General features: G+C 58.8%; 1 protein-coding gene and 2 pseudogenes across 2 annotated transcripts in view; 1 reads left to right on the top strand and 2 right to left on the bottom strand.

Annotated features, from left to right (window-relative positions):
• The first annotated feature begins 1,652 nt into the window (after window positions 1–1,652).
• On the top strand, window positions 1,653–3,660 carry LOC146523539 (E3 SUMO-protein ligase ZBED1-like; annotated as a pseudogene). The gene is made up of 3 exons (XR_014873124.1): window positions 1,653–1,665; window positions 1,866–2,002; window positions 2,109–3,660. The product of XR_014873124.1 is annotated as an E3 SUMO-protein ligase ZBED1-like (transcript).
• Window positions 3,661–4,026: 366 nt separating this feature from the next.
• On the bottom strand, window positions 4,027–4,135 carry LOC146523538 (5S ribosomal RNA; annotated as a pseudogene).
• A 504-nt stretch (window positions 4,136–4,639) lies between these two features.
• Window positions 4,640–27,777, bottom strand: part of LOC146523537 (uncharacterized) — a 37,099-nt gene continuing 13,961 nt past the window's right edge. The window contains exons 2-3 of the mRNA XM_085154202.1: window positions 5,048–8,983; window positions 4,640–5,017 (exon numbers count right to left, since the gene is read on the bottom strand). Coding sequence (XP_085010328.1) covers window positions 6,548–8,983 — 2,436 coding nt within the window. The 3' untranslated portion in view covers window positions 4,640–5,017; window positions 5,048–6,547. The remainder of the gene's footprint in view (window positions 5,018–5,047; window positions 8,984–27,777) is intronic.

Below are 27,777 nucleotides of genomic sequence, written 5' to 3'. Positions count from 1 at the left end.
AGGCAAAAAAAAAAAAAAAGTATAAAATAATTTACAAAGACAAATGATTTACATATTCAAATTACAGAGGAATCTGATTGGGCTTTGTTAATATTTTGATTGGTTTTAAGACCACATTTATTCAATTCAGTTTTATTTATGTAGTACCAAATCACAACAACAGTCGCCTTAAGGTACTTAACACTGTAAGTTAAAGACCCTACAATTATACAGAGAAACCCCAAGATTCAGACGACCACCTGTGAGCAAGCACTTTGGTGACAGTGGGAAGGAAAAACACAGCTATCTACTGTGACTGGTTTGAGGTGAGGGGAACGAGCAAAAACAAAGACATAGTGTGGAAGTGCTTTGTCAAAAAGGAAAGTTTTAAACCTAATCTTAAAAGTAGTGTCTATCTCTCGAATCCGATCTGAGAGCTGGTTCCACAGAAGAGAGGCCTGAAAGCTAAAGGCTCTGCTTTCCATACTACTTTTAAATATCCTAGGAACCACAGGTAAGCCAGCAGTCTAAGAGCAAAGTGCTTTATTGGAGTCATACGGCACTATAAGGTCTTTAAAATATGTTTGCAGCCCCCTCAGAAGCATTTCAGAACATTAGGTCAAATGAGAGAAAGAAGCCATTATTGGTTGAATATAGTTAACACAAGATCCAGCACCTCCAGGTCTGCTGAGCAGAGACAACTTTCTTGGAAGAATTCACAGACGAAGACTGTTTTCTCTTATTGTAACCATCTACACTGACCAAGGATTTCCATTTTTCTATAAGTATTTAAACATACAAAAGCAGTGTTTTTTTGTTTTTAATTTATGGTTTTATTATTCTTCGTGCAGTTGCAATTAGCCTTGTGTGATCCGTTTACTTTTCTTTTTTTGTTTTGTTTTAACAAATGTATAAAAATAAAGTTCATAAATATAAGAAAAACAAAGTGTCCAAATTATCCATAGTGGATCATGTCAGGGTCGCCACTTTGTTAATGTGTTTGTTTATCGCCATTTAGGAATCACCAGCCAAAACACTTCTTCTTTTGATAAATGTATTTATAAGGCATTAAATTATTAAAAAGTATCATGTACATGGATGTTTTTTGTTCAGAAAACTGCAGGCTCTAAAACAGTTAGCTGCAGTCAGTCTTCCCAAAACAGTATCCTAGACTAGTGGTATACAAAGTTTTATATAAGAATGTGCATCTATCTTATTGGTTAAAATTGATAGGGAGAAATAATAGTTTACACTTAATTTTCCCTTCGCTGGTGCCCCAAGTTGGTCCCCCTAGCTGGTCCCAAGCTCCCCACTGGGGAGCTGTACCTACAGTGGCTTGCAAAAGTATTCGCCCCTCTTGAACTTTGTCACATTACAGCCACATACATGAATCAATTTTATTGGAATTCCACGTGAAATACCAATACAAAGTGGTGTACACGTGAGAAGTGGAACGAAAATCATACATGATTCCAAACATTTTTTACAAATAAATAACTGCAAAGTGGGGTGTGCGTAATTATTCAGCCCCCTAAATCAATACTTTGTAGAACCACCTTTTGCTGCAATTACAGCTGCCAGTCTTTTAGGGTATGTCTCTACCAGCTTTGCACATCTAGAGACTGAAATCCTTGCCCATTCTTTGCAAAACAGCTCCAGCTCAGTCAGATAAGATGGACAGTGTTCGTGAACAGCAATTTTCAGATCTTGCCACAGATTCTCGAATGGATTTAGATCTGGACTTTGACTGGGCTATTTTCCTAATGCAGAAAATATTGCACAAGTGAAAGGCTCACTCATGACAGAATGGGCAATTACTGACAAAGTCACATGCCTAGTAACAGATGGGGCTGCCAATATGGGGGCTTGTGCAAGGGAGCTATGAGTCAAACATGCCATATGCATAGCTCACACCCTGAACTTAGTGGTGAAGAAGGCCCTTGACCAGACCCCTGAGCTCTCTGACATCCGAGCCAAGTCCAGGAAGATCGTGGGATATTTCAGGAGCAGTACCACTGCAAAGGTAAGTTCTTAAGTGTCTTAATTACAGTTTCTTTAATGCTACTTAAGTGTTTAGTTCTGCTCCCTTGACAATCTAATGTGTGCTTTTTTAAATTGTATTTTGTAAGGAGAGGCTTTCAGTGGTGCAGGAACAACTAAGGAAGCCTCAACTCAAACTAATACAGGAGGTGGAAACCCGCTGGAACAGCACTTATAATATGCTGCAAAAACTGTTTGAGCAAAGGGAGCCAGTGGGTGCTGCTTTGGCAAGTCTCACAACAGACATCCCACCTGTTTCATCCGAGGAATTTGGTATAATTGAGTGTCTGGTTGTCCTAGCACCATTTAACGATGCAACCACTGAGCTCTCTCAGGAAAAAAGGGTGTCTGGGTCAAAGGTCATACCTTTGCTCACTATGCTGGATCATTGCCTAAATGAACAAATGGAAAAATCACCATCCATTGGGTCTTCTCTGGCTCAGAAGCTGAGGATGCTATTGAGAGAGAAGCTGGATAAAATACAAACCATGAGCATTATGTTCCTTGCGACACTGCTGGACCCAAGGTTCAGAAAACTGGTTTCTCAGCCCTGCAAGAGCTAGCGAAGCAGAAAAAAGACTGAAAGCAGAATGTGCTTCTGTAATGAGGGCCTCCACCACCACCACAGCTATCAACGTCACAAACTGTTGAGGCCGTTTCCCACGGTACTATTGTTATTGCATTTGAGTTGCATTTATATAAACTGATTGTTGGGATGTCCTCTGTATCTATTATTGTACGATCTACTGTAGAATATAAAGTGCCTTGAGGGACTGTTGTTGTGATTTGGCGCTATATAAATAAAATTGGATTGAAAATTGAATTCTTAGTATCACATAAAACTTTCCTTATTGTTTAGGTAACAACCTGTGGCGTCGCCTGGATGAAAGTGTCAGGCAGACACAGACACAAAATGTGACAGCAGACGCAAATATTGAGGTCCAACGGTACATGATGGAGCCAAATATTGGAAGGCTGGAATATTGGAAGGCCGGAGGACCCCCTTAAATACTGGGAGACACAAAAATATGTCTATCCTCACTTATATAAGTTAGCACTGACATACCTGTGTACCCCTGCCTCATCTGTGCCCTGTGAGTGTTTTCAAAAGCAGGGGAAATATTGTCCAAAAAAGATAAATTGCCTACGACCTGCCACAGTGGAGAAACTGTTGTTTTTAAATAAAAACCAATGTATCCCCTAAGCACTAATCACTGTCCATACCTCAACCACACCTCACAGTAAATCATCATTTCCATTTTAAGCATTTCCAAATAATCATTTTCCATACTGCTAGTATAAATATACACAGTATACTGCTATCACTACAATATACATGTTTTACCCACTCCTTTTGTTGTTGACATTTAAAGGCTGTGTGTAAAATGCCACACTCTTCAAATTCATGCCAACTAATATTTTTACATCCAGTAAATGTCCTACTAGAGCAAATGAAGCTTCAAGACGCTTTGCGCTGGGGTGAAAGAATTGGATTAAAAGCTTCAGTGCTTCAGGAAGCTTCATCTGCCCACCACTACCATACTCCTTCCATTTCTGAATGATCGCTTGAACAGTGCTCCGTGGGATGTTCAAGGCTTGGGAAATCTTTTTTGTAGCCTAAGCCTGCTTTAAATGTCTCAATAACTTGTCTGTGTGTTATATAATAACTGTCTGGTGTGTTCTTTGGACTTTATGGTATTGTCACTCCCAATATTCTCTTAGACAAACTCTGAAGCTGTCACAGAGCAGCTGTATTTGTACTGACATTAGATTAAACACAGGTGCACTCTATTTAGTCATTAGCACTCATCAGGCAATTTCTATGGGCAACTGGCTGCACTCAGACCAAAGGGGGCTGAATAATTACACACACCCGAATTTGCAGTTATTTATTTGTAAAAAATGTTTGGAATCATGTATGATTTTCGTTCTACTTCTCAGGGCCTGCTGTGGTGTAGATTTTAATACACCCCTTCTCTGGATCAAAAGCAGTTCAAGGACATGAAAGGCTTACCGCACCAGGTATTCTCCCATCCAAGAACTAACCAAGCCCAGCCCTGCTTAGCTTCCGAGATCAGACGAGGTCGGGCGTGCCCAGGGTGGTATGGCCGTAAGCTACTGGCCGTAAGCTGCTGCCCACAGGAGAATGTGTCAATTTATGGAATCAAGTGATGAGGTGGCCAGTACCTGAAGTTACGAACACAATCCTATAACCCTACCTGCATGCTTGCCTGATACCCTAACCCAAAGACTCAGTTTAGCATTTATCCAGCAGCACAGGCCCTGGATTTTTGAAGATGGCCTCAGCCACCAGCACAGGGCCTGGTGTGGTGTAGTTAGCCTCGGCCAGCAGCACTGGCCCTTGTGTGGTGTAGGTGGCCTCAGCCAGAGAAACATGCCCTGATGTGGTGTAGGTGGCCTCAGCCAGCAGCACTGGCCCTGGTGTGTTGTAGGTGGCCTCAGCTAGAAGCACAGGGCTTGGTGTGGTGAAGATGGCCTCGGCCAGAAGCACAGGCCCTGGTGTTGTGTAGGTAGCCTCATACAGCACAACAAGACATTGGTGAAAACAGCCAAAAGCAATGTCGTTAATGTGCCCTCATTAATGGGCAGCTCAATGACAATTGAACATTCTGCCTCTGCCCCCAACATCTGGACGTCTAGCAATTCTGTAAAGTAACAATTTCAGTATTTTTGCATGTATGGTACTGTTGTGTTTCTCATTAGAGTATGGCAGTGCTACAAAGTACTTACCGATTCTCATTTCGAAATGTCCTAATGATGCTTGCCACAGTGTAGCGGCTCAGTTTAGGCTGAACCCGTTGGCCAGCTTCCCTCAGGGTCATCCCATGGTTGATGACATGGTCCACTATTGTAGCCCTGATGTCATCAGTTATTCTGTTTCTTACTCTTCTTACCCTTCCTCTTTCCCCTCCTCGTCCTCTTCTTGCTCCTCTTTGTCCTCTTCCTCTAACTTCCTCTAACCCTCTTGCTTCTTCACCTCCACGTCCTCTTCCTCCAACTTCTTCACCTCCACGTCCTCTCCCTCGGCCTCCTCTGATTCTCACTCTTCTCACTCTTACTGCTCCTTCCATTGTACTCCACATAGACAGCTTACCTGTGGCCTGTTTATAGTGCTTAGGCTGATTGCAAAGTGGACTAATTATCTAAAACAGTTTTCACATGTGAAAGTGTGCCAGACAGTTGGCAAAATAGTGTTAATGATAGCCATACATGTGTATAATTTTGCTAGGAGTGTGTTGGAAATTTGGTAATTGAGTGTTAGCAGTGAGTTGTGCCTACAGTTTTGCAAAGTGTGTGTTACAAAATTGCAAACTGAGTGCAAAGCAGTGTTTGTGCTTTTAGTTTTGCAAACTCAGTGAGTGGTTTTGCTATAAGTGTTAATAGTTTTAGGAATTGTGCTATAAGAATCACAGTTAGGGTTTAAGCATTCAGAAAAAACTGTAAGGTTCTGGGACTGGTCTCACTCAAGATGACAGACCATAGGACATTACTGCAGGATTTACTGATCTGTTGTGTTTTATGGCTTTCATGGATCTCAGATCTTACCCAGCACTGTCCGTCATCATGTCCAAAACACCAAATGAGGGAATATTTTATAGAAGAGTGGTTGTTCATCCCTTCGTGCCACTTTTGGAGTCACTGTCGAGGTTTGGCAGTGTGGCAGGGAGGTGTGTGTTGTGGCTCAGCTGCAGAGGGAGAGGTGACGTGGATGGTTGAAGGGGCAGCACCAGGAGAAGCTGGAGAGGTGTCGGAACCAAAGAGGAGCAATATTGTGAGCAGCTGGCACGCTGCTGGAGCAATGCCTGGGAAATTTACATTGTACATTGAAAAGTAATAAACATGAAACCCAGAGCACGGTGTGTGAGTCTGTGTCATGTGTGTGTCTTGCATTTACACAGCAGAAAGATTGTGAAGTTAACATAACAAGCAGCACTTTGACAGATTACACAATTATAATTCACTATTTTGGTTTCCTTTCTTAACCCACCACTCTTCCTTTTTCTCACTTCCTCTCATCACCTTCTTCATCTTTGGCATCTTGCGTTCTGTCTTCGCCGCCCATCGTTTAACCGAAATGTTCACAGGATTGGTCCCCACTTTTAAATGAGCTAGCAGTTCTGGATGGAAATATCAGTTTGCTCTTTACTTCTTAGCATACGCCTGTTTCACTGAGCTCTTTAAGCTGGCCGTGTGAGAGGAATTTGTTAATTGAGTTAAGCACTGGCTTTTGCTTTCTTTCTGGGTGTTGTCATGTTCATGTATGCAGTTTAAAAAATAAAAACTGTGTAGAAGAAATCATATAAAGCAGGGGTGGGCAACTCCAGGCCTCGAGAGCCGGTGTCCTGCAGGTTTTAGATGTGTCCTTGATCCAACACAGGTGATTTGAATGGCTAAATTAGCTCCTCAACATGTCTTGAAGGCTGTATCCCAATTCAGGGTCTGCAGCCTTAAAGGGTGCATTTTAAGGCCGATTACGTCACAGCGGCGCGCCGAAGTCTGTCCCAATTCAAAGGCTGCTCGAAATGCGGCCCTCAGATGCGTCCGTTTGTGCGGGTGTCCGCTCTCCAGGCTCTGAAAGCCTTGCCAGCCCTTGTGATCGGGTGGCACCGCCCACCAGGCGTGTGAAAGAAAGAAGAAAAAACCCGGACCGGGCCGCCTGGCCACCCTTTGTGCGGGTGTCCGCTCCCCAGGCTCCGAAAGCCTTGCCACCCCTTGTGATCGGGTGGCACCGCCCACCAGGCGTCTGAAACAAAGAAGAAAAAACCCGGACCGGGCCGCCTGGCAACCCTTTGTGCGGGTGTCGCTCCCCAGGCTCCGAAAGCCTTGCCAGCCCTTGTGATCGGCTGGCACCGCCCACCAGGCGTCTGAAACAAAGAAGAAAAAACCCGGACCGGGCCGCCTGGCCACCCTTTGTGCGGGTGTCCGCTCCCCAGGCTCCGAAAGCCTTGCCAGCCCTTGTGATCGGGTGGCACCGCCCACCAGGCGTGTGAAAGAAAGAAGAAAAAACCCGGACCGGGCAGCCTGGCCACCCTTTGTGCGGGTGTCCACTCCCCAGGCTCCAAAAGCCTTGCCAGCCCTTGTGATCGGGTGACACCGCCCACCAGGCTTGTGAAAGAAAGAAGAAAAAAAGAAAAAATCCGGACCGGGCTGCCTGGCCACCCTTTGTGCGGGTGTCCGCTCCCCAGGCTCCGAAAGCCTTGCCAGCCCTTGTGATCGGATGGCACCGCCCACCAGGCGTCTGAAACAAAGAAGAAAAAACCCGGACCGGGCCGCCTGGCCACCCTTTGTGCGGGTGTCCGCTCCCCAGGCTCCGAAAGCCTTGCCAGCCCTTGTGATCGGGTGGCACCGCCCACCAGGCGTCTGAAACAAAGAAGAAAAAACCCGGACCGGGCCGCCTGGCCACCCTTTGTGCGGGTGTCCGCTCCCCAGGCTCCGAAAGCCTTGCCAGCCCTTGTGATCGGGTGGCACCGCCCACCAGGCAGTGAAAGAAAGAAGAAAAAACCCGGACCGGGCCGCCTGGCCACCCTTTGTGCGGGTGTCCGCTCCCCAGGCTCCGAAAGCCTTGCCAGCCCTTGTGATCGGGTGGCACCGCCCACCAGGCGTGTGAAAGAAAGAAGAAAAAACCCGGACCGGGCAGCCTGGCCACCCTTTGTGCGGGTGTCCACTCCCCAGGCTCCAAAAGCCTTGCCAGCCCTTGTGATCGGGTGACACCGCCCACCAGGCTTGTGAAAGAAAGAAGAAAAAAAGAAAAAATCCGGACCGGGCCGCCTGGCCACCCTTTGTGCGGGTGTCCGCTCCCCAGGCTCCGAGAGCCTTGCCAGCCCTTGTGATCGGGTGGCACCGCCCACCAGGCGTCTGAAACAAAGAAGAAAAAACCCGGACCGGGCCGCCTGGCCACCCTTTGTGCGGGTGTCCGCTCCCCAGGCTCCGAAAGCCTTGCCAGCCCTTGTGATCGGGTGGCTCCGCCCACCAGGCATCTGAAAGAAAGAAGAAAAAACCCTGACCGGGCCGCCTGGCCACCCTTTGTGCGGGTGTCCACTCTCCAGGCTCCGAAAGCCTTGCCAGCCCTTGTGATCGAGTAGCACCGCCCACCAGGCGTCTGAAACAAAAAAGAAAAATCCCGGACCGGGCCGCCTGGCCACCCTTTGTGCGGGTGTCCGCTCCCCAGGCTCCGAAAGCCTTGCCAGCCCTTGTGATCGGGTGGCACTGCCCACCAGGCGTGTGAAAGAAAGAAGAAAAAACCCGGACCGGGCCGCCTGGCCACCCTTTGTGCGGGTGTCCGCTCCCCAGGCTCCGAAAGCCTTGCCAGCCCTTGTGATCGGATGGCACCGCCCACCAGGCGTGTGAAAGAAAGAAGAAAAAACCCGGAGCGGGCCGCCTGGCCACCCTTTGTGCGGGTGTCCGCTCCCCAGGCTCCGAAAGCCTTGCCAGCCCTTGTGATCGGGTGGCACCGCCCACCAGGCGTGTGAAAGAAAGAAGAAAAAACCCGGACCGGGCCGCCTGGCCACCCTTTGTGCGGGTGTCTGCTCCCCAGGCTCTGAAAGCCTTGCCAGCCCTTGTGATCGGGTGGCACCGCCCACCAGGCGTGAGAAAGAAAGAAGAAAAAACCCGGACCGGGCCGCCTGGCCACCCTTTGTGCGGGTGTCCGCTCCCCAGGCTCCAAAAGCCTTGCCAGCCCTTGTGATCGGATGGCACCGCCCACCAGGCGTCTGAAACAAAGAAGAAAAAACCTGGACCGGGCCACCTGGCCACCCTTTGTGCGGGTGTCCGCTCCCCAGGCTCCGAAAGCCTTGCCAGCCCTTGTGATCGGGTGGCACCGCCCACCATGCTTGTGAAAGAAAGAAGAAAAAACCCGGACCGGGCAGCCTGGCCACCCTTTGTGCGGGTGTCCACTCCCCAGGCTCCAAAAGCCTTGCCAGCCCTTGTGATCGGGTGGCACCGCCTACCAGGCATGTGAAAGAAAGAAGAAAAAACCCAGACCGGGCCGCCTGGCCACCCTTTGTGCGGGTGTCCGCTCCCCAGGCTCCAAAAGCCTTGCCAGCCCTTGTGATCGGATGGCACCGCCCACCAGGCGTCTGAAACAAAGAAGAAAAAACCTGGACCGGGCCACCTGGCCACCCTTTGTGCGGGTGTCCGCTCCCCAGGCTCCGAAAGCCTTGCCAGCCCTTGTGATCGGGTGGCACCGCCCAGCCAGGCAGTGAAACAAAGAAGAATAAACCCGGACCGGGCCGCCTGGCCACCCTTTGTGCGGGTGTTCGCTCCCCAGGCTCCGAAAGCCTTGCCAGCCCTTGTGATCGGGTGGCACCGCCCAGCCAGGCAGTGAAACAAAGAAGAATAAACCCGGACCGGGCCGCCTGGCCACCCTTTGTGCGGGTGTTCGCTCCCCAGGCTCCGAAAGCCTTGCAAGCCCTTGTGATCGGATGGCACCGCCCACCAGGCGTCTGAAACAAAGAAGAAAAAACCCGGACCGGGCCGCCTGGCCACCCTTTGTGCGGGTGTCCGCCCCCCAGGCTCTGAAAGCCTTGCCAGCCCTTGTGATCGGGTGGCACCGCCCACCAGGCGTGAGAAAGAAAGAAGAAAAAACCCGGACCGGGCCGCCTGGCCACCCTTTGTGCGGGTGTCCGCTCCCCAGGCTCCGAAAGCCTTGTCAGCCCTTGTGATCAGGTGGCACCGCCCACCAGGCTTGTGAAAGAAAGAAGAAAAAAAGAAAAAACCCGGACCGGGCCGCCAGGCCACCCTTTGTGCGGGTGTCCGCTCCCCAGGCTCCGAAAGCTTTGCCAGCCCTTGTGATCGGGTGGCACCGCCTACCAGGCATGTGAAAGAAAGAAGAAAAAACCCGGACCGGGCCGCCTGGCCACCCTTTGTGCGGGTGTCTGCTCCCCAGGCTCCAAAAGCCTTGCCAGCCCTTGTGATCGGATGGCACCGCCCACCAGGCGTCTGAAACAAAGAAGAAAAAACCTGGACCGGGCCACCTGGCCACCCTTTGTGCGGGTGTCCGCTCCCCAGGCTCCGAAAGCCTTGCCAGCCCTTGTGATCGGGTGGCACCGCCCAGCCAGGCAGTGAAACAAAGAAGAATAAACCCGGACCGGGCCGCCTGGCCACCCTTTGTGCGGGTGTTCGCTCCCCAGGCTCCGAAAGCTTTGCAAGCCCTTGTGATCGGATGGCACCGCCCACCAGGCGTCTGAAACAAAGAAGAAAAAACCCGGACCGGGCCGCCTGGCCACCCTTTGTGCGGGTGTCCGCTCCCCAGGCTCCGAAAGCCTTGCCAGCCCTTGTGATCGGGTGGCACCGCCCACCAGGCAGTGAAACAAAGAAGAATAAACCCGGACCGGGCCGCCTGGCCACCCTTTGTGCGGGTGTCCGCTCCCCAGGCTCTGAAAGCCTTGCCAGCCCTTGTGATCGGGTGGCACCGCCCACCAGGCGTGAGAAAGAAAGAAGAAAAAACCCGGACCGGGCCGCCTGGCCACCCTTTGTGCGGGTGTCCGCTCCCCAGGCTCCGAAAGCCTTGCCAGCCCTTGTGATCAGGTGGCACCGCCCACCAGGCTTGTGAAAGAAAGAAGAAAAAAAGAAAAAACCCGGACCGGGCCGCCTGGCCACCCTTTGTGCGGGTGTCCGCTCCCCAGTCTCCGAAAGCCTTGCCAGCCCTTGTGATCGGGTGGCACCGCCCACCAGGCTTGTGAAAGAAAGAAGAAAAAAAGAAAAAATCTGGAACGGGCCGCCTGGCCACCCTTTGTGCGGGTGTCCGCTCCCCAGGCTCCGAAAGACTTGCCAGCCCTTGTGATCGGATGGCACCGCCCACCAGGCGTCTGAAACAAAGAAGAAAAAACCCGGACCGGGCCGCCTGGCAACCCTTTGTGCGGGTGTCCCCCCCCCCCAGGCTCCGAAAGCCTTGCCAGCCCTTGTGATCGGGTGGCACCGCCCACCAGGCGTCTGAAACAAAGAAGAAAAAACCCGGACCAGGCCGCCTGGCCACCCTTTGTGCGGGTGTTCGCTCCCCAGGCTCCGAAAGCCTTGCCAGCCCTTGTGATCGGGTGGCACCGCCCACCAGGCGACTGAAAGGAAGAAGAAAAAACCCGGACCGGGCCGCCTGGCCACCCTTTGTGCGGGTGTCCGCTCCCCAGGCTCCGAAAGCCTTGCCAGCCCTTGTGATCGGGTGGCACCGCCCACCAGGCAGTGAAACAAAGAAGAAAAAACCCGGACCGGGCCGCCTGGCCACCCTTTGTGCGGGTGTCCGCTCCCCAGGCTCCGAAAGCCTTGCCAGCCCTTGTGATCGGGTGGCACCGCCCACCAGGCAGTGAAACAAAGAAGGATAAACCCGGACTGGGCCGCCTGGGCACCCTTTGTGCGGGTGTCCGCTCTCCAGGCACCCAAAGCCTTGCCAGCCCTTGTGATCGGGTGGCACCGCCCACCAGGCTTGTGAAAGAAAGAAGAAAAAATACCGGACCGGGCCGCCTGGCCACCCTTTGTGCGGGTGTCCGCTCCCCAGGCTCCGAAAGCCTTGCCAGCCCTTGTGATCGGGTGGCACCGCCGACCAGGCGTGTGAAAGAAAGAAGAAAAAACCCGGACCGGGCCGCCTGGCCACCCTTTGTGCGGGTGTACGTTCCCCAGCCTCCGAAAGCCTTGCCAGCCCTTGTGATCGGGTGGCACCGCCCACCAGGCGTCTGAAACAAAGAAGAAAAATCCCGGACCGGGCCGCCTGGCCACCCTTTGTGCGGGTGTCCGTTCTCCAGGCTCCGAAAGCCTTGCCAGCCCTTGTGATCGGGTGGCAAGGCCCACCAGGCGTGTGAAAGAAAGAAGAAAAAACCCGGACCGGGACGCCTGGCCACCCTTTGTGCGGGTGTCCGCTCCCCAGGCTCCGAAAGCCTTGCCAGCCCTTGTGATCGGGTGGCACCGCCCACCAGGCGTCTGAAACAAAGAAGAAAAAACCCGGACCGGGCCGCCTGGCCACCCTTTGTGCGGGTGTCCGCTCCCCAGGCTCCGAAAGCCTTGCCAGCCCTTGTGATCGGGTGGCACCGCCCACCAGGCGTGTGAAAGAAAGAAGAAAAAACCCGGACCGGGCCGCCTGGCCACCCTTTGTGCGGGTGTCCGCTCCCCAGGCTCCGAAAGCCTTGCCAGCCCTTGTGATCGGATGGTACCGCCCACCAGGCATCTGAAACAAAGAAGAAAAAACCTGGACAGGGCCGCCTGGCCACTCTTTGTGCGGGTGTCCGCTCCCCAGGCTCCGAAAGCCTTGCCAGCCCTTGTGATCGGGTGGCACCGCCCACCAGGCGTCTGAAACAGAGAAGAAAAAACCCGGACCAGGCCGCCTGGCCTCCCTTTGTGCGGGTGTCCGCTCCCCAGGGTCCGAAAGCCTTGTCAGCCCTTGTGATCGGGTGGCAACGCCCACCAGGCTTGTGAAAGAAAGAAGAAAAAATACCGGACCGGGCCGCCTGGCCACCCTTTGTGCGGGTGTCCGCTCCCCAGGCTCCGAAAGCCTTGCCAGCCCTTGTGATCGGGTGGCACCGCCGACCAGGCGTGTGAAAGAAAGAAGAAAAAACCCGGACCGGGCCGCCTGGCCACCCTTTGTGCGGGTGTACGTTCCCCAGGCTCCGAAAGCCTTGCCAGCCCTTGTGATCGGGTGGCACCGCCCACCAGGCGTCTGAAACAAAGAAGAAAAATCCCGGACCGGGCCGCCTGGCCACCCTTTGTGCGGGTGTCCGTTCTCCAGGCTCCGAAAGCCTTGCCAGCCCTTGTGATCGGGTGGCAAGGCCCACCAGGCGTGTGAAAGAAAGATGAAAAAACCCGGACCGGGACGCCTGGCCACCCTTTGTGCGGGTGTCCGCTCCCCAGGCTCCGAAAGCCTTGCCAGCCCTTGTGATCGGGTGGTACCGCCCACCAGGCGTCTGAAACAAAGAAGAAAAAACCCGGACCGGGCCGCCTGGCCACCCTTTGTGCGGGTGTCCGCTCCCCAGGCTCCGAAAGCCTTGCCAGCCCTTGTGATCGGGTGGCACCGCCCACCAGGCGTGTGAAAGAAAGAAGAAAAAACCCGGACCGGGCCGCCTGGCCACCCTTTGTGCGGGTGTCCGCTCCCCAGGCTCCGAAAGCCTTGCCAGCCCTTGTGATCGGGTGGCACCGCCCACCAGGCGTCTGAAACAGAGAAGAAAAAACCCGGACCGGGCCGCGTGGCCACCCTTTGTGCGGGTGTCTGCTCCCCAGGCTCCGAAAGCCTTGCCAGCCCTTGTGATCGGGTGGCACCGCCCACCAGGCGTCTGAAACAAAGAAGAAAAAACCCGGACGGGGCCGCCTGGCCACCCTTTGTGCGGGTGTCCGCTCCCCAGGCTCCGAAAGCCTTGCCAGCCCTTGTGATCGGGTGGCAAGGCCCACCAGGCGTGTGAAAGAAAGAAGAAAAAACCCGGACCGGGCCGCCTGGTCACCCTTTGTGCGGGTGTCCGCTCCCCAGGCTCCGAAAGCCTTGCCAGCCCTTGTGATCGGGTGGCACCGCCCACCAGGCATCTGAAACAAAGAAGAAAAAACCCTTACCGGGCCGCCTGGCCACCCTTTGTGCGGGTGTCCGCTCCCCAGGCTCCGAAAGCCTTGCCAGCCCTTGTGATCGGGTGGCACCGCCCACCAGGCGTCTGAAACAGAGAAGAAAAAACCCGGACCGGGCCGCCTGGACACCCTTTGTGCGGGTGTCTGCTCCCCAGGCTCCGAAAGCCTTGCCAGCCCTTGTGATCGGGTGGCACCGCCCACCAGGCGTCTGAAAAAGAGAAGAAAAAACCCGGACCGGTCCGCCTGGCCACCCTTTGTGCGGGTGTCCGCTCCCCAGGCTCCGAAAGCCTTGCCAGCCCTTGTGATCGGGTGGCACCGCCCACCAGGCGTCTGAAACAGAGAAGAAAAAACCCGGACCGGGCCGCCTGGCCACCCTTTGTGCGGGTGTCCGCTCCCCAGGCTCCGAAAGCCTTGCCACCCCTTGTGATCGGGTGGCACCGCCCACCAGGCGTCTGAAACAAAGAAGAAAAAACCCTTACCGGGCCGCCTGGCCACCCTTTGTGCGGGTGTCCTGCTCACCAGGCTCCGAAAGCCTTGCCAGCCCTTGTGATCGGGTGGCACCGCCCACCAGGCGTCTGAAACAGAGAAGAAAAAACCCGGACCGGGCCGCCTTGGCCACCCTTTGTGCGGGTGTCTGCTTCCCAGGCTCCGAAAGCCTTGCCAGCACTTGTGATCGGGTGGCACCGCCCACCAGGCTTGTGAAACAAAGAAGAAAAAACCCGGACCGGGCCGCCTGGCCACCCTTTGTGCGGGTGTAAGTTCCTCAGGCTACGAAAGCCTTGCCAGCCCTTGTGATCGGGTGGCACCGCCCACCAGATGTCTGAAACAGAGAAGAAAAAACCCGGACCGGTCCGCCTGGCCACCCTTTGTGCGGGTGTCCGCTCCCCAAGGCTCCGAAAGCCTCTGCCAGCCCTTGTGATCGGATGGCACCGCCCACCAGGCGTCTGAAACAAAGAAGAAAAAACCCGGACCGGGCCGCCTGGCCACCCTTTGTGCGGGTGTCCGCTCCCCAGGCTCCGAAAGCCTTGCCAGCCCTTGTGATCGGGTTGCACCGCCCACCAGATGTCTGAAACAGAGAAGAAAAAACCCGGACCGGGCCGCCTGGCCACCCTTTGTGCGGGTGTCCGCTCCCCAGGCTCCGAAAGCCTTGCCAGCCCTTGTGATCGGGTGGCACCGCCCACCAGGCGTCTGAAACAGAGAAGAAAAAACCCGGACCGGGCCGCCTGGCCACCCTTTGTGCGGGTGTCCGCTCCCCAAGGCTCCGAAAGCCTCTGCCAGCCCTTGTGATCGGATGGCACCGCCCACCAGGCGTCTGAAACAAAGAAGAAAAAACCCGGACCGGGCCGCCTGGCCACCCTTTGTGCGGGTGTCCGTTCCCCAGGCTCCGAAAGCCTTGCCAGCCCTTGTGATCGGGTGGCACCGCCCACCAGATGTCTGAAACAAAGAAGAAAAAACCCGGACCGGGCCGCCTGGCCACCCTTTGTGCGGGTGTCCGCTCCCCAGGCTCCGAAAGCCTTGCCAGCCCTTGTGATCGGGTGGCACCGCCCACCAGGCGTCTGAAACAAAGAAGAAAAAACCCGGACCGGGCCGCCTGGCCACCCTTTGTGCGGGTGTCCGCTCCCCAGGCTCCGAAAGCCTTGCCAGCCCTTGTGATCGGGTGGCACCGCCCACCAGGCGTCTGAAACAGAGAAGAAAAAACCCGGACCGGGCCGCCTGGCCACCCTTTGTGCGGGTGTCCGCTCCCCAGGCTCCGAAAGCCTTGCCAGCCCCTTGTGATCGGGTGGCACCGCCCACCAGGCGTCTGAAACAAAGAAGAAAAAAACCCTTACCGGGCCGCCTGGCCACCCTTTGTGCGGGTGTCTGCTCACCAGGCTCCGAAAGCCTTGCCAGCCCTTGTGATCGGGTGGCACCGCCCACCAGGCGTCTGAAACAGAGAAGAAAAAACCCGGACCGGGCCGCCTGGCCACCCTTTGTGCGGGTGTCTGCTTCCCCAGGCTCCGAAAGCCTTGCCAGCCCTTGTGATCGGGTGGCACCGCCCACCAGGCTTGTGAAACAAAGAAGAAAAAACCCGGACCGGGCCGCCTGGCCACCCTTTGTGCGGGTGTAAGTTCCTCAGGCTCCGAAAGCCTTGCCAGCCCTTGTGATCGGGTGGCACCGCCCACCAGATGTCTGAAACAGAGAAGAAAAAACCCGGACCGGTCCGCCTGGCCACCCTTTGTGCGGGTGTCCGCTCCCCAAGCTCCGAAAGCCTTGCCAGCCCTTGTGATCGGGTGGCACCGCCCACCAGGCGTCTGAAACAAAGAAGAAAAAACCCGGACCGGGCCGCCTGGCCACCCTTTGTGCGGGTGTCCGCTCCCCAGGCTCCGAAAGCCTTGCCAGCCCTTGTGATCGGGTGGCACCGCCCACCAGGCGTCTGAAACAGAGAAGAAAAAACCCGGACCGGGCCGCCTGGCCACCCTTTGTGCGGGTGTCCGCTCCCCAGGCTCCGAAAGCCTTGCCAGCCCTTGTGATTTGGTGGCACCGCCCACCAGGCGTCTGAAACAGAGAAGAAAAAACCCGGACCGGTCCGCCTGGCCACCCTTTGTGCGGGTGTCCGCTCCCCAAGCTCCGAAAGCCTCTCCAGCCCTTGTGATCGGATGGCACCGCCCACCAGGCGTCTGAAACAAAGAAGAAAAAACCCGGACCGGGCCGCCTGGCCACCCTTTGTGCGGGTGTCCGCTCCCCAGGCTCTGAAAGCCTTGCCACCCCTTGTGATCGGGTGGCACCGCCCACCAGGCGTCTGAAACAAAGGAGAAAAAACCCGGACCGGGCCGCCTGGCCACCCTTTGTGCGGGTGTCCGCTCCCCAGGCTCCGAAAGCATTGCCAGCCCTTGTGATCGGGTGGCACCGCCCACCAGGCTTGTGAAAGAAAGAAGAAAAAACCCGGACCGGGCCGCCTGGCCACCCTTTGTGCGGGTGTCCGTTCCCCAGGCTCCGAAAGCCTTGCCAGCCCTTGTGATCGGGTGGCACCGCCCACCAGATGTCTGAAACAGAGAAGAAAAAACCCGGACCGGTCCGCCTGGCCACCCTTTGTGCGGGTGTCCGCTCCCCAGGCTCCGAAAGCCTTGCCAGCCCTTGTGATCGGGTGGCACCGCCCACCAGGCATCTGAAACAAAGAAGAAAAAACCCGGACCGGGCCGCCTGGCCACCCTTTGTGCGGGTGTCCGCTCCCCAGGCTCCGAAAGCCTTGCCACCCCTTGTGATCGTGTGGCACCGCCCACCAGGCGTCTGAAACAAAGGAGAAAAAACCCGGACCGGGCCGTCTGGCAACCCTTTGTGCGGGTGTCCGCTCCCCAGGCTCCGAAAGCCTTGCCAGCCCTTGTGATCGGGTGGCACCGCCCACCAGGTGTCTGAAACAGAGAAGAAAAAACCCGGACCGGGCCGCCTGGCCACCCTTTGTGCGGGTGTCCGCTCCCCAGGCTCCGAAAGCCTTGCCACCCCTTGTGATCGGGTGGCACCGCCCACCAGGCGTCTGAAACAAAGAAGAAAAAACCCTTACCGGGCCGCCTGGCCACCCTTTGTGCGGGTGTCTGCTCACCAGGCTCCGAAAGCCTTGCCAGCCCTTGTGATCGGGTGGCACCGCCCACCAGGCGTCTGAAACAGAGAAGAAAAAACCCGGACCGGGCCGCTTGGCCACCCTTTGTGCGGGTGTCTGCTTCCCAGGCTCCGAAAGCCTTGCCAGCCCTTGTGATCGGGTGGCACCGCCCACCAGGCTTGTGAAACAAAGAAGAAAAAACCCGGACCGGGCCGCCTGGCCACCCTTTGTGCGGGTGTAAGTTCCTCAGGCTCCGAAAGCCTTGCCAGCCCTTGTGATCGGGTGGCACCGCCCACCAGATGTCTGAAACAGAGAAGAAAAAACCCGGACCGGTCCGCCTGGCCACCCTTTGTGCGGGTGTCCGCTCCCCAAGCTCCGAAAGCCTCTCCAGCCCTTGTGATCGGATGGCACCGCCCACCAGGCGTCTGAAACAAAGAAGAAAAAACCCGGACCGGGCCGCCTGGCCACCCTTTGTGCGGGTGTCCGCTCCCCAGGCTCCGAAAGCCTTGCCAGCCCTTGTGATCGGGTGGCACCGCCCACCAGGCAGTCTGAAACAAGAGAAGAAAAAACCCGGACCGGGCCGCCTGGCCACCCTTTGTGCGGGTGTCCGCTCCCCAGGCTCCGAAAGCCTTGCCAGCCCTTGTGATCGGGTGGCACCGCCCACCAGGCGTCTGAAACAGAGAAGAAAAAACCCGGACCGGGCCGCCTGGCCACCCTTTGTGCGGGTGTCCGCTCCCCAGGCTCCGAAAGCCTTGCCAGCCCTTGTGATCGGGTGGCACCGCCCACCAGGCGTCTGAAACAAAGAAGAAAAAACCCGGACCGGGCCGCCTGGCCACCCTTTGTGCGGGTGTCCGCTCCCCAGGCTCCTGAAAGCCTTGCCAGCCCTTGTGATCGGGTGGCACCGCCCACCAGGCGTCTGAAACAAAGAAGAAAAAACCCGGACCGGGCCGCCTGGCCACCCTTTGTGCGGGTGTCCGCTCCCCAGGCTCCGAAAGCCTTGCCAGCCCTTGTGATCGGGTGGCACCGCCCACCAGGCTTGTGAAAGAAAGAAGAAAAAACCCGGACCGGGCCGCCTGGCCACCCTTTGTGCGGGTGTCCGCTCCCCAGGCTCCGAAAGCCTTGCCAGCCCTTGTGATCGGGTGGCACCGCCCACCAGGCTGTCTGAAACAGAAGAAGAAAAAACCCGGACCGGGCCGCCTGGCCACCCTTTGTGCGGGTGTCCGCTCCCCAGGCTCCGAAAGCCTTGCCAGCCCTTGTGATCGGGTGGCACCGCCCACCAGGCGTCTGAAACAAAGAAGAAAAAACCCGGACCGGGCCGCCTGGCCACCCTTTGTGCGGGTGTCCCGCTCCCCAGGCTCCGAAAGCCTTGCCAGCCCTTGTGATCGGGTGGCACCGCCCACCAGGCGTCTGAAACAAAGAAGAAAAAACCCGGACCGGGCCGCCTGGCCACCCTTTGTGCGGGTGTCCGCTCCCCAGGCTCCGAAAGCCTTGCCAGCCCTTGTGATCGGGTGGCACCGCCCACCAGGCGTCTGAAACAGAAGAAGAAAAAACCCGGACCGGGCCGCCTGGCCACCCTTTGTGCGGGTGTCCGCTCCCCAGGCTCCGAAAGCCTTGCCAGCCCTTGTGATCGGGTGGCACCGCCCACCAGGCGTCTGAAACAAAGAAGAAAAAACCCGGACCGGGCCGCCTGGCCACCCATTGAGTGGGTGTCCGCTCCCCAGGCTCCGAAAGCCTTGCCAGCCCTTGTGATCGGGTGGCACCGCCCACCAGGCGTCTGAGACAGAGAAGAAAAAACCCGGACCGGGCCGCCTGGCCACCCTTTGTGCGGGTGTCCGCTCCCCAGGCTCCGAAAGCCTTGCCAGCACTTGTGATCGGGTGGCACCGCCCACCAGGCTGTCTGAAAGAAAGAAGAAAAAAACCCGGACCGGGCCGCCTGGCCACCCTTTGTGCGGGTGTCCGCTCCCCAGGCTCCGAAAGCCTTGCCAGCCCTTGTGATCGGGTGGCACCGCCCACCAGGCGTGTGAAAGAAAGAAGAAAAAACCCGGACCGGGCCGCCTGGCCACCCTTTGTGCGGGTGTCCGCTCCCCAGGCTCCGAAAGCCTTGCCAGCCCTTGTGATCGGGTGGCACCGCCCACCAGGCGTCTGAAACAAAGAAGAAAAAACCCGGACCGGGCCGCCTGGCCACCCTTTGTGCGGGTGTCCGCTCCCCAGGCTCCGAAAGCCTTGCCAGCCCTTGTGATCGGGTGGCACCGCCCACCAGGCGTCTGAAACAAAGAAGAAAAAACCCGGACCGGGCCGCCTGGCCACCCTTTGTGCGGGTGTCCGCTCCCCAGGCTCCGAAAGCCTTGCCAGCCCTTGTGATCGGGTGGCACCGCCCACCAGGCGTCTGAAACAAAGAAGAAAAAACCCGGACCGGGCCGCCTGGCCACCCTTTGTGCGGGTGTCCGCTCCCCAGGCTCCGAAAGCCTTGCCAGCCCTTGTGATCGGGTGGCACCGCCCACCAGGCGTGTGAAAGAAAGAAGAAAAAACCCGGACCGGGCCGCCTGGCCACCCTTTGTGCGGGTGTCCGCTCCCCAGGCTCCGAAAGCCTTGCCAGCCCTTGTGATCGGGTGGCACCGCCCACCAGGCATCTGAAACAAAGAAGAAAAAACCCTGGACCGGGCCGCCTGGCCACCCTTTGTGCGGGTGTCCGCTCCCCAGGCTCCGAAAGCCTTGCCAGCCCTTGTGATCGGGTGGCACCGCCCACCAGGCGTCTGAAACAGAGAAGAAAAAACCCGGACCGGGCCGCCTGGCCACCCTTTGTGCGGGTGTCCGCTCCCCAGGCTCCGAAAGCCTTGCCAGCCCTTGTGATCGGGTGGCACCGCCCACCAGGCTTGTGAAAGAAAGAAGAAAAAACCCGGACCGGGCCGCCTGGCCACCCTTTGTGCGGGTGTCCGCTCCCCAGGCTCCGAAAGCCTTGCCAGCCCTTGTGATCGGGTGGCACCGCCCACCAGGCGTGCTGAAACAGAAGAAGAAAAAACCCGGACCGGGCCGCCTGGCCACCCTTTGTGCGGGTGTCCGCTCCCCAGGCTCCGAAAGCCTTGCCAGCCCTTGTGATCGGGTGGCACCGCCCACCAGGGTGTCTGAAACAGAGAAGAAAAAACCCGGACCGGGCCGCCTGGCCACCCTTTGTGCGGGTGTCCGCTCCCCAGGCTCCGAAAGCCTTGCCAGCCCTTGTGATCGGGTGGCACCGCCCACCAGGCGTGTGAAAGAAAGAAGAAAAAACCCGGACCGGGCCGCCTGGCCACCCTTTGTGCGGGTGTCCGCTCCCCAGGCTCCGAAAGCCTTGCCAGCCCTTGTGATCGGGTGGCACCGCCCACCAGGCGTCTGAAACAGAGAAGAAAAAACCCGGACCGGGCCGCCTGGCCACCCTTTGTGCGGGTGTCCGCTCCCCAGGCTCCGAAAGCCTTGCCAGCCCTTGTGATCGGGTGGCACCGCCCACCAGGCGTGTGAAACAAAGAAGAAAAAACCCGGACCGGGCCGCCTGGCCACCCTTTGTGCGGGTGTCCGCTCCCCAGGCTCCGAAAGCCTTGCCAGCCCTTGTGATCGGGTGGCACCGCCCACCAGGCGTCTGAAACAGAGAAGAAAAAACCCGGACCGGGCCGCCTGGCCACCCTTTGTGCGGGTGTCCTGCTCCCCAGGCTCCGAAAGCCTTGCCAGCCCTTGTGATCGGGTGGCACCGCCCACCAGGCGTCTGAAACAAAGAAGAAAAAACCCGGACCGGGCCGCCTGGCCACCCTTTGTGCGGGTGTCCGCTCCCCAGGCTCCGAAAGCCTTGCCAGCCCTTGTGATCGGGTGGCACCGCCCACCAGGCGTCTGAAACAGAAGAAGAAAAAACCCGGACCGGGCCGCCTGGCCACCCTTTGTGCGGGTGTCCGCTCCCCAGGCTCCGAAAGCCTTGCCAGCCCTTGTGATCGGGTGGCACCGCCCACCAGGCGTCTGAAACAGAAGAAGAAAAAACCCGGACCGGGCCGCCTGGCCACCCTTTGTGCGGGTGTCCGCTCCCCAGGCTCCGAAAGCCTTGCCAGCCCTTGTGATCGGGTGGCACCGCCCACCAGGCGTCTGAAACAGAGAAGAAAAACCCGGACCGGGCCGCCTGGCCACCCCTTGAGTGGGTGTCCGCTCCCCAGGCTCCGAAAGCCTTGCCAGCCCTTGTGATCGGGTGGCACCGCCCACCAGGCGTCTGAAACAGAGAAGAAAAAACCCGGACCGGGCCGCCTGGCCACCCTTTGTGCGGGTGTCCGCTCCCCAGGCTCCGAAAGCCTTGCCAGCCCTTGTGATCGGGTGGCACCGCCCACCAGGCGTCTGAAACAAAGAAGAAAAAACCCGGACCGGGCCGCCTGGCCACCCTTTGTGCGGGTGTCCGCTCCCCAGGCTCCGAAAGCCTTGCCAGCCCTTGTGATCGGGTGGCACCGCCCACCAGGCGTCTGAAACAGAGAAGAAAAAACCCGGACCGGGCCGCCTGGCCACCCTTTGTGCGGGTGTCCGCTCCCCAGGCTCCGAAAGCCTTGCCAGCCCTTGTGATCGGGTGGCACCGCCCACCAGGCGTCTGAAACAAAGAAGAAAAAACCCGGACCGGGCCGCCTGGCCACCCTTTGTGCGGGTGTCCGCTCCCCAGGCTCCGAAAGCCTTGCCAGCCCTTGTGATCGGGTGGCACCGCCCACCAGGCGTCTGAAACAAAGAAGAAAAAACCCGGACCGGGCCGCCTGGCCACCCTTTGTGCGGGTGTCCGCTCCCCAGGCTCCGAAAGCCTTGCCAGCCCTTGTGATCGGGTGGCACCGCCCACCAGGCGTCTGAAACAGAGAAGAAAAAACCCGGACCGGGCCGCCTGGCCACCCTTTGTGCGGGTGTCCGCTCCCCAGGCTCCGAAAGCCTTGCCAGCCCTTGTGATCGGGTGGCACCGCCCACCAGGCGTCTGAAACAAAGAAGAAAAAACCCGGACCGGGCCGCCTGGCCACCCTTTGTGCGGGTGTCCGCTCCCCAGGCTCCGAAAGCCTTGCCAGCCCTTGTGATCGGGTGGCACCGCCCACCAGGCGTCTGAAACAGAGAAGAAAAAACCCGGACCGGGCCGCCTGGCCACCCTTTGTGCGGGTGTCCGCTCCCCAGGCTCCGAAAGCCTTGCCAGCCCTTGTGATCGGGTGGCACCGCCCACCAGGCGTCTGAAACAGAGAAGAAAAAACCCGGACCGGGCCGCCTGGCCACCCTTTGTGCGGGTGTCCGCTCCCCAGGCTCCGAAAGCCTTGCCACCCCTTGTGATCGGGTGGCACCGCCCACCAGGCGTCTGAAACAGAAGAAGAAAAAACCCGGACCGGGCCGCCTGGCCACCCTTTGTGCGGGTGTCCGCTCCCCAGGCTCCGAAAGCCTTGCCAGCCCTTGTGATCGGGTGGCACCGCCCACCAGGCGTCTGAAACAGAGAAGAAAAAACCCGGACCGGGCCGCCTGGCCACCCTTTGTGCGGGTGTCCGCTCCCCAGGCTCCGAAAGCCTTGCCAGCCCTTGTGATCGGGTGGCACCGCCCACCAGGCGTCTGAAACAAAGAAGAAAAAACCCGGACCGGGCCGCCTGGCCACCCTTTGTGCGGGTGTCCGCTCCCCAGGCTCCGAAAGCCTTGCCAGCCCTTGTGATCGGGTGGCACCGCCCACCAGGCGTCTGAAACAGAAGAAGAAAAAACCCGGACCGGGCCGCCTGGCCACCCTTTGTGCGGGTGTCCGCTCCCCAGGCTCCGAAAGCCTTGCCAGCCCTTGTGATCGGGTGGCACCGCCCACCAGGCGTCTGAAACAGAAGAAGAAAAAACCCGGACCGGGCCGCCTGGCCACCCTTTGTGCGGGTGTCCGCTCCCCAGGCTCCGAAAGCCTTGCCAGCCCTTGTGATCGGGTGGCACCGCCCACCAGGCGTCGTGAAACAAAGAAGAAAAAACCCGGACCGGGCCGCCTGGCCACCCTTTGTGCGGGTGTCCGCTCCCCAGGCTCCGAAAGCCTTGCCAGCCCTTGTGATCGGGTGGCACCGCCCACCAGGCGTCTGAAACAGAGAAGAAAAAACCCGGACCGGGCCGCCTGGCCACCCTTTGTGCGGGTGTCCGCTCCCCAGGCTCCGAAAGCCTTGCCAGCCCTTGTGATCGGGTGGCACCGCCCACCAGGCGTCTGAAACAGAAGAAGAAAAAACCCGGACCGGGCCGCCTGGCCACCCTTTGTGCGGGTGTCCGCTCCCCAGGCTCCGAAAGCCTTGCCAGCCCTTGTGATCGGGTGGCACCGCCCACCAGGCGTCTGAAACAGAAGAAGAAAAAACCCGGACCGGGCCGCCTGGCCACCCTTTGTGCGGGTGTCCGCTCCCCAGGCTCCGAAAGCCTTGCCAGCCCTTGTGATCGGGTGGCACCGCCCACCAGGCGTCTGAAACAGAGAAGAAAAAACCCGGACCGGGCCGCCTGGCCACCCTTTGTGCGGGTGTCCGCTCCCCAGGCTCCGAAAGCCTTGCCACCCCTTGTGATCGGGTGGCACCGCCCACCAGGCGTCTGAAACAAAGAAGAAAAAACCCGGACCGGGCCGCCTGGCCACCCTTTGTGCGGGTGTCCGCTCCCCAGGCTCCGAAAGCCTTGCCACCCCTTGTGATCGGGTGGCACCGCCCACCAGGCGTCTGAAACAGAGAAGAAAAAACCCGGACCGGGCCGCCTGGCCACCCTTTGTGCGGGTGTCCGCTCCCCAGGCTCCGAAAGCCTTGCCAGCCCTTGTGATCGGGTGGCACCGCCCACCAGGCTGTCTGAAACAGAAGAAGAAAAAACCCGGACCGGGCCGCCTGGCCACCCTTTGTGCGGGTGTCCGCTCCCCAGGCTCCGAAAGCCTTGCCAGCCCTTGTGATCGGGTGGCACCGCCCACCAGGATGTCTGAAACAGAGAAGAAAAAACCCGGACCGGGCCGCCTGGCCACCCTTTGTGCGGGTGTCCGCTCCCCAGGCTCCGAAAGCCTTGCCAGCCCTTGTGATCGGGTGGCACCGCCCACCAGGCGTCTGAAACAGAAGAAGAAAAAACCCGGACCGGGCCGCCTGGCCACCCTTTGTGCGGGTGTCCGCTCCCCAGGCTCCGAAAGCCTTGCCAGCCCTTGTGATCGGGTGGCACCGCCCACCAGGCGTCTGAAACAAAGAAGAAAAAACCCGGACCGGGCCGCCTGGCCACCCTTTGTGCGGGTGTCCTCTCCCCAGGCGCCGAAAGCCTTGCCAGCCCTTGTGATCGGGTGGCACCGCCCACCAGGCGTCTGAAACAGAAGAAGAAAAAACCCGGACCGGGCCGCCTGGCCACCCTTTGTGCGGGTGTCCGCTCCCCAGGCTCCGAAAGCCTTGCCAGCCCTTGTGATCGGGTGGCACCGCCCACCAGGCGTCTGAAACAGAAGAAGAAAAAACCCGGACCGGGCCGCCTGGCCACCCTTTGTGCGGGTGTCCGCTCCCCAGGCTCCGAAAGCCTTGCCAGCCCTTGTGATCGGGTGGCACCGCCCACCAGGCGTCTGAAACAAGAAGAAAAAACCCGGACCGGGCCGCCTGGCCACCCTTTGTGCGGGTGTCCGCTCCCCAGGCTCCGAAAGCCTTGCCAGCCCTTGTGATCGGGTGGCACCGCCCACCAGGCGTCTGAAACAGAGAAGAAAAAACCCGGACCGGGCCGCCTGGCCACCCTTTGTGCGGGTGTCCGCTCTCCAGGCTCCGAAAGCCTTGCCAGCCCTTGTGATCGGGTGGCACCGCCCACCAGGCGTCTGAAACAAAGAAGAAAAAACCCGGACCGGGCCGCCTGGCCACCCTTTGTGCGGGTGTCCGCTCCCCAGGCTCCGAAAGCCTTGCCAGCCCTTGTGATCGGGTGGCACCGCCCACCAGGCGTCTGAAACAGAAGAAGAAAAAACCCGGACCGGGCCGCCTGGCCACCCTTTGTGCGGGTGTCCGCTCCCCAGGCTCCGAAAGCCTTGCCAGCCCTTGTGATCGGGTGGCACCGCCCACCAGGTGTCTGAAACAGAGAAGAAAAAACCCGGACCGGGCCGCCTGGCCACCCTTTGTGCGGGTGTCCGCTCCCCAGGCTCCGAAAGCCTTGCCAGCCCTTGTGATCGGGTGGCACCGCCCACCAGGCGTCTGAAACAAAGAAGAAAAAACCCGGACCGGGCCGCCTGGCCACCCTTTGTGCGGGTGTCCGCTCCCCAGGCTCCGAAAGCCTTGCCAGCCCTTGTGATCGGGTGGCACCGCCCACCAGGCTGTCTGAAACAGAAGAAGAAAAAACCCGGACCGGGCCGCCTGGCCACCCTTTGTGCGGGTGTCCGCTCCCCAGGCTCCGAAAGCCTTGCCAGCCCTTGTGATCGGGTGGCACCGCCCACCAGGCTGTCTGAAACAGAAGAAGAAAAAACCCGGACCGGGCCGCCTGGCCACCCTTTGTGCGGGTGTCCGCTCCCCAGGCTCCGAAAGCCTTGCCAGCCCTTGTGATCGGGTGGCACCGCCCACCAGGCGTCTGAAACAAAGAAGAAAAAACCCGGACCGGGCCGCCTGGCCACCCTTTGTGCGGGTGTCCGCTCCCCAGGCTCCGAAAGCCTTGCCAGCCCTTGTGATCGGGTGGCACCGCCCACCAGGCGTCTGAAACAGAAAAGAAAAAACCCGGACCGGGCCGCCTGGCCACCCTTTGTGCGGGTGTCCGCTCCCCAGGCTCCGAAAGCCTTGCCAGCCCTTGTGATCGGGTGGCACCGCCCACCAGGCGTCTGAAACAAAGAAGAAAAAACCCGGACCGGGCCGCCTGGCCACCCTTTGTGCGGGTGTCCGCTCCCCAGGCTCCGAAAGCCTTGCCAGCCCTTGTGATCGGGTGGCACCGCCCACCAGGCCTCTGAAACAGAAGAAGAAAAAACCCGGACCGGGCCGCCTGGCCACCCTTTGTGCGGGTGTCTGCTCCCCAGGCTCCGAAAGCCTTGCCAGCCCTTGTGATCGGGTGGCACCGCCCACCAGGCTGTGTGAAACAAAGAAGAAAAAACCCGGACCGGGCCGCCTGGCCACCCTTTGTGCGGGTGTCCGCTCCCCAGGCTCCGAAAGCCTTGCCAGCCCTTGTGATCGGGTGGCACCGCCCACCAGGCGTCTGAAACAAAGAAGAAAAAACCCGGACCGGGCCGCCTGGCCACCCTTTGTGCGGGTGTCCGCTCCCCAGGCTCCGAAAGCCTTGCCAGCCCTTGTGATCGGGTGGCACCGCCCACCAGGCGTCTGAAACAGAAGAAGAAAAAACCCGGACCGGGCCGCCTGGCCACCCTTTGTGCGGGTGTCCGCTCCCCAGGCTCCGAAAGCCTTGCCAGCCCTTGTGATCGGGTGGCACCGCCCACCAGGCGTCTGAAACAGAAGAAGAAAAAACCCGGACCGGGCCGCCTGGCCACCCTTTGTGCGGGTGTCCGCTCCCCAGGCTCCGAAAGCCTTGCCAGCCCTTGTGATCGGGTGGCACCGCCCACCAGGCGTCTGAAACAGAAGAAGAAAAAACCCGGACCGGGCCGCCTGGCCACCCTTTGTGCGGGTGTCCGCTCCCCAGGCTCCGAAAGCCTTGCCAGCCCTTGTGATCGGGTGGCACCGCCCACCAGGCGTCTGAAACAGAGAAGAAAAAACCCGGACCGGGCCGCCTGGCCACCCTTTGTGCGGGTGTCTGCTCCCCAGGCTCCGAAAGCCTTGCCAGCCCTTGTGATCGGGTGGCACCGCCCACCAGGCGTCTGAAACAGAAGAAGAAAAAACCCGGACCGGGCCGCCTGGCCACCCTTTGTGCGGGTGTCCGCTCCCCAGGCTCCGAAAGCCTTGCCAGCCCTTGTGATCGGGTGGCACCGCCCACCAGGCGTCTGAAACAGAAGAAGAAAAAACCCGGACCGGGCCGCCTGGCCACCCTTTGTGCGGGTGTCCGCTCCCCAGGCTCCGAAAGCCTTGCCAGCCCTTGTGATCGGGTGGCACCGCCCACCAGGCGTCTGAAACAGAGAAGAAAAAACCCGGACCGGGCCGCCTGGCCACCCTTTGTGCGGGTGTCCGCTCCCCAGGCTCCGAAAGCCTTGCCAGCCCTTGTGATCGGGTGGCACCGCCCACCAGGCGTCTGAAACAAAGAAGAAAAAACCCGGACCGGGCCGCCTGGCCACCCTTTGTGCGGGTGTCCGCTCCCCAGGCTCCGAAAGCCTTGCCAGCCCTTGTGATCGGGTGGCACCGCCCACCAGGCGTCTGAAACAGAGAAGAAAAAACCCGGACCGGGCCGCCTGGCCACCCTTTGTGCGGGTGTCCGCTCCCCAGGCTCCGAAAGCCTTGCCAGCCCTTGTGATCGGGTGGCACCGCCCACCAGGCGTCTGAAACAGAAGAAGAAAAAACCCGGACCGGGCCGCCTGGCCACCCTTTGTGCGGGTGTCCGCTCCCCAGGCTCCGAAAGCCTTGCCAGCCCTTGTGATCGGGTGGCACCGCCCACCAGGCGTCTGAAACAGAGAAGAAAAAACCCGGACCGGGCCGCCTGGCCACCCTTTGTGCGGGTGTCCGCTCCCCAGGCTCCGAAAGCCTTGCCAGCCCTTGTGATCGGGTGGCACCGCCCACCAGGCGTCTGAAACAAAGAAGAAAAAACCCGGACCGGGCCGCCTGGCCACC

The sequence above is a fragment of the Neolamprologus multifasciatus genome, chromosome 3, assembly GCF_963576455.1.
Source record: "Neolamprologus multifasciatus chromosome 3, fNeoMul1.2, whole genome shotgun sequence".
Lineage (NCBI taxonomy): Eukaryota > Metazoa > Chordata > Actinopteri > Cichliformes > Cichlidae > Neolamprologus > Neolamprologus multifasciatus.
The sequence above is the reverse complement of the archived record's forward strand: the minus strand, read 5'-3'. Positions and strand labels throughout refer to the sequence as shown.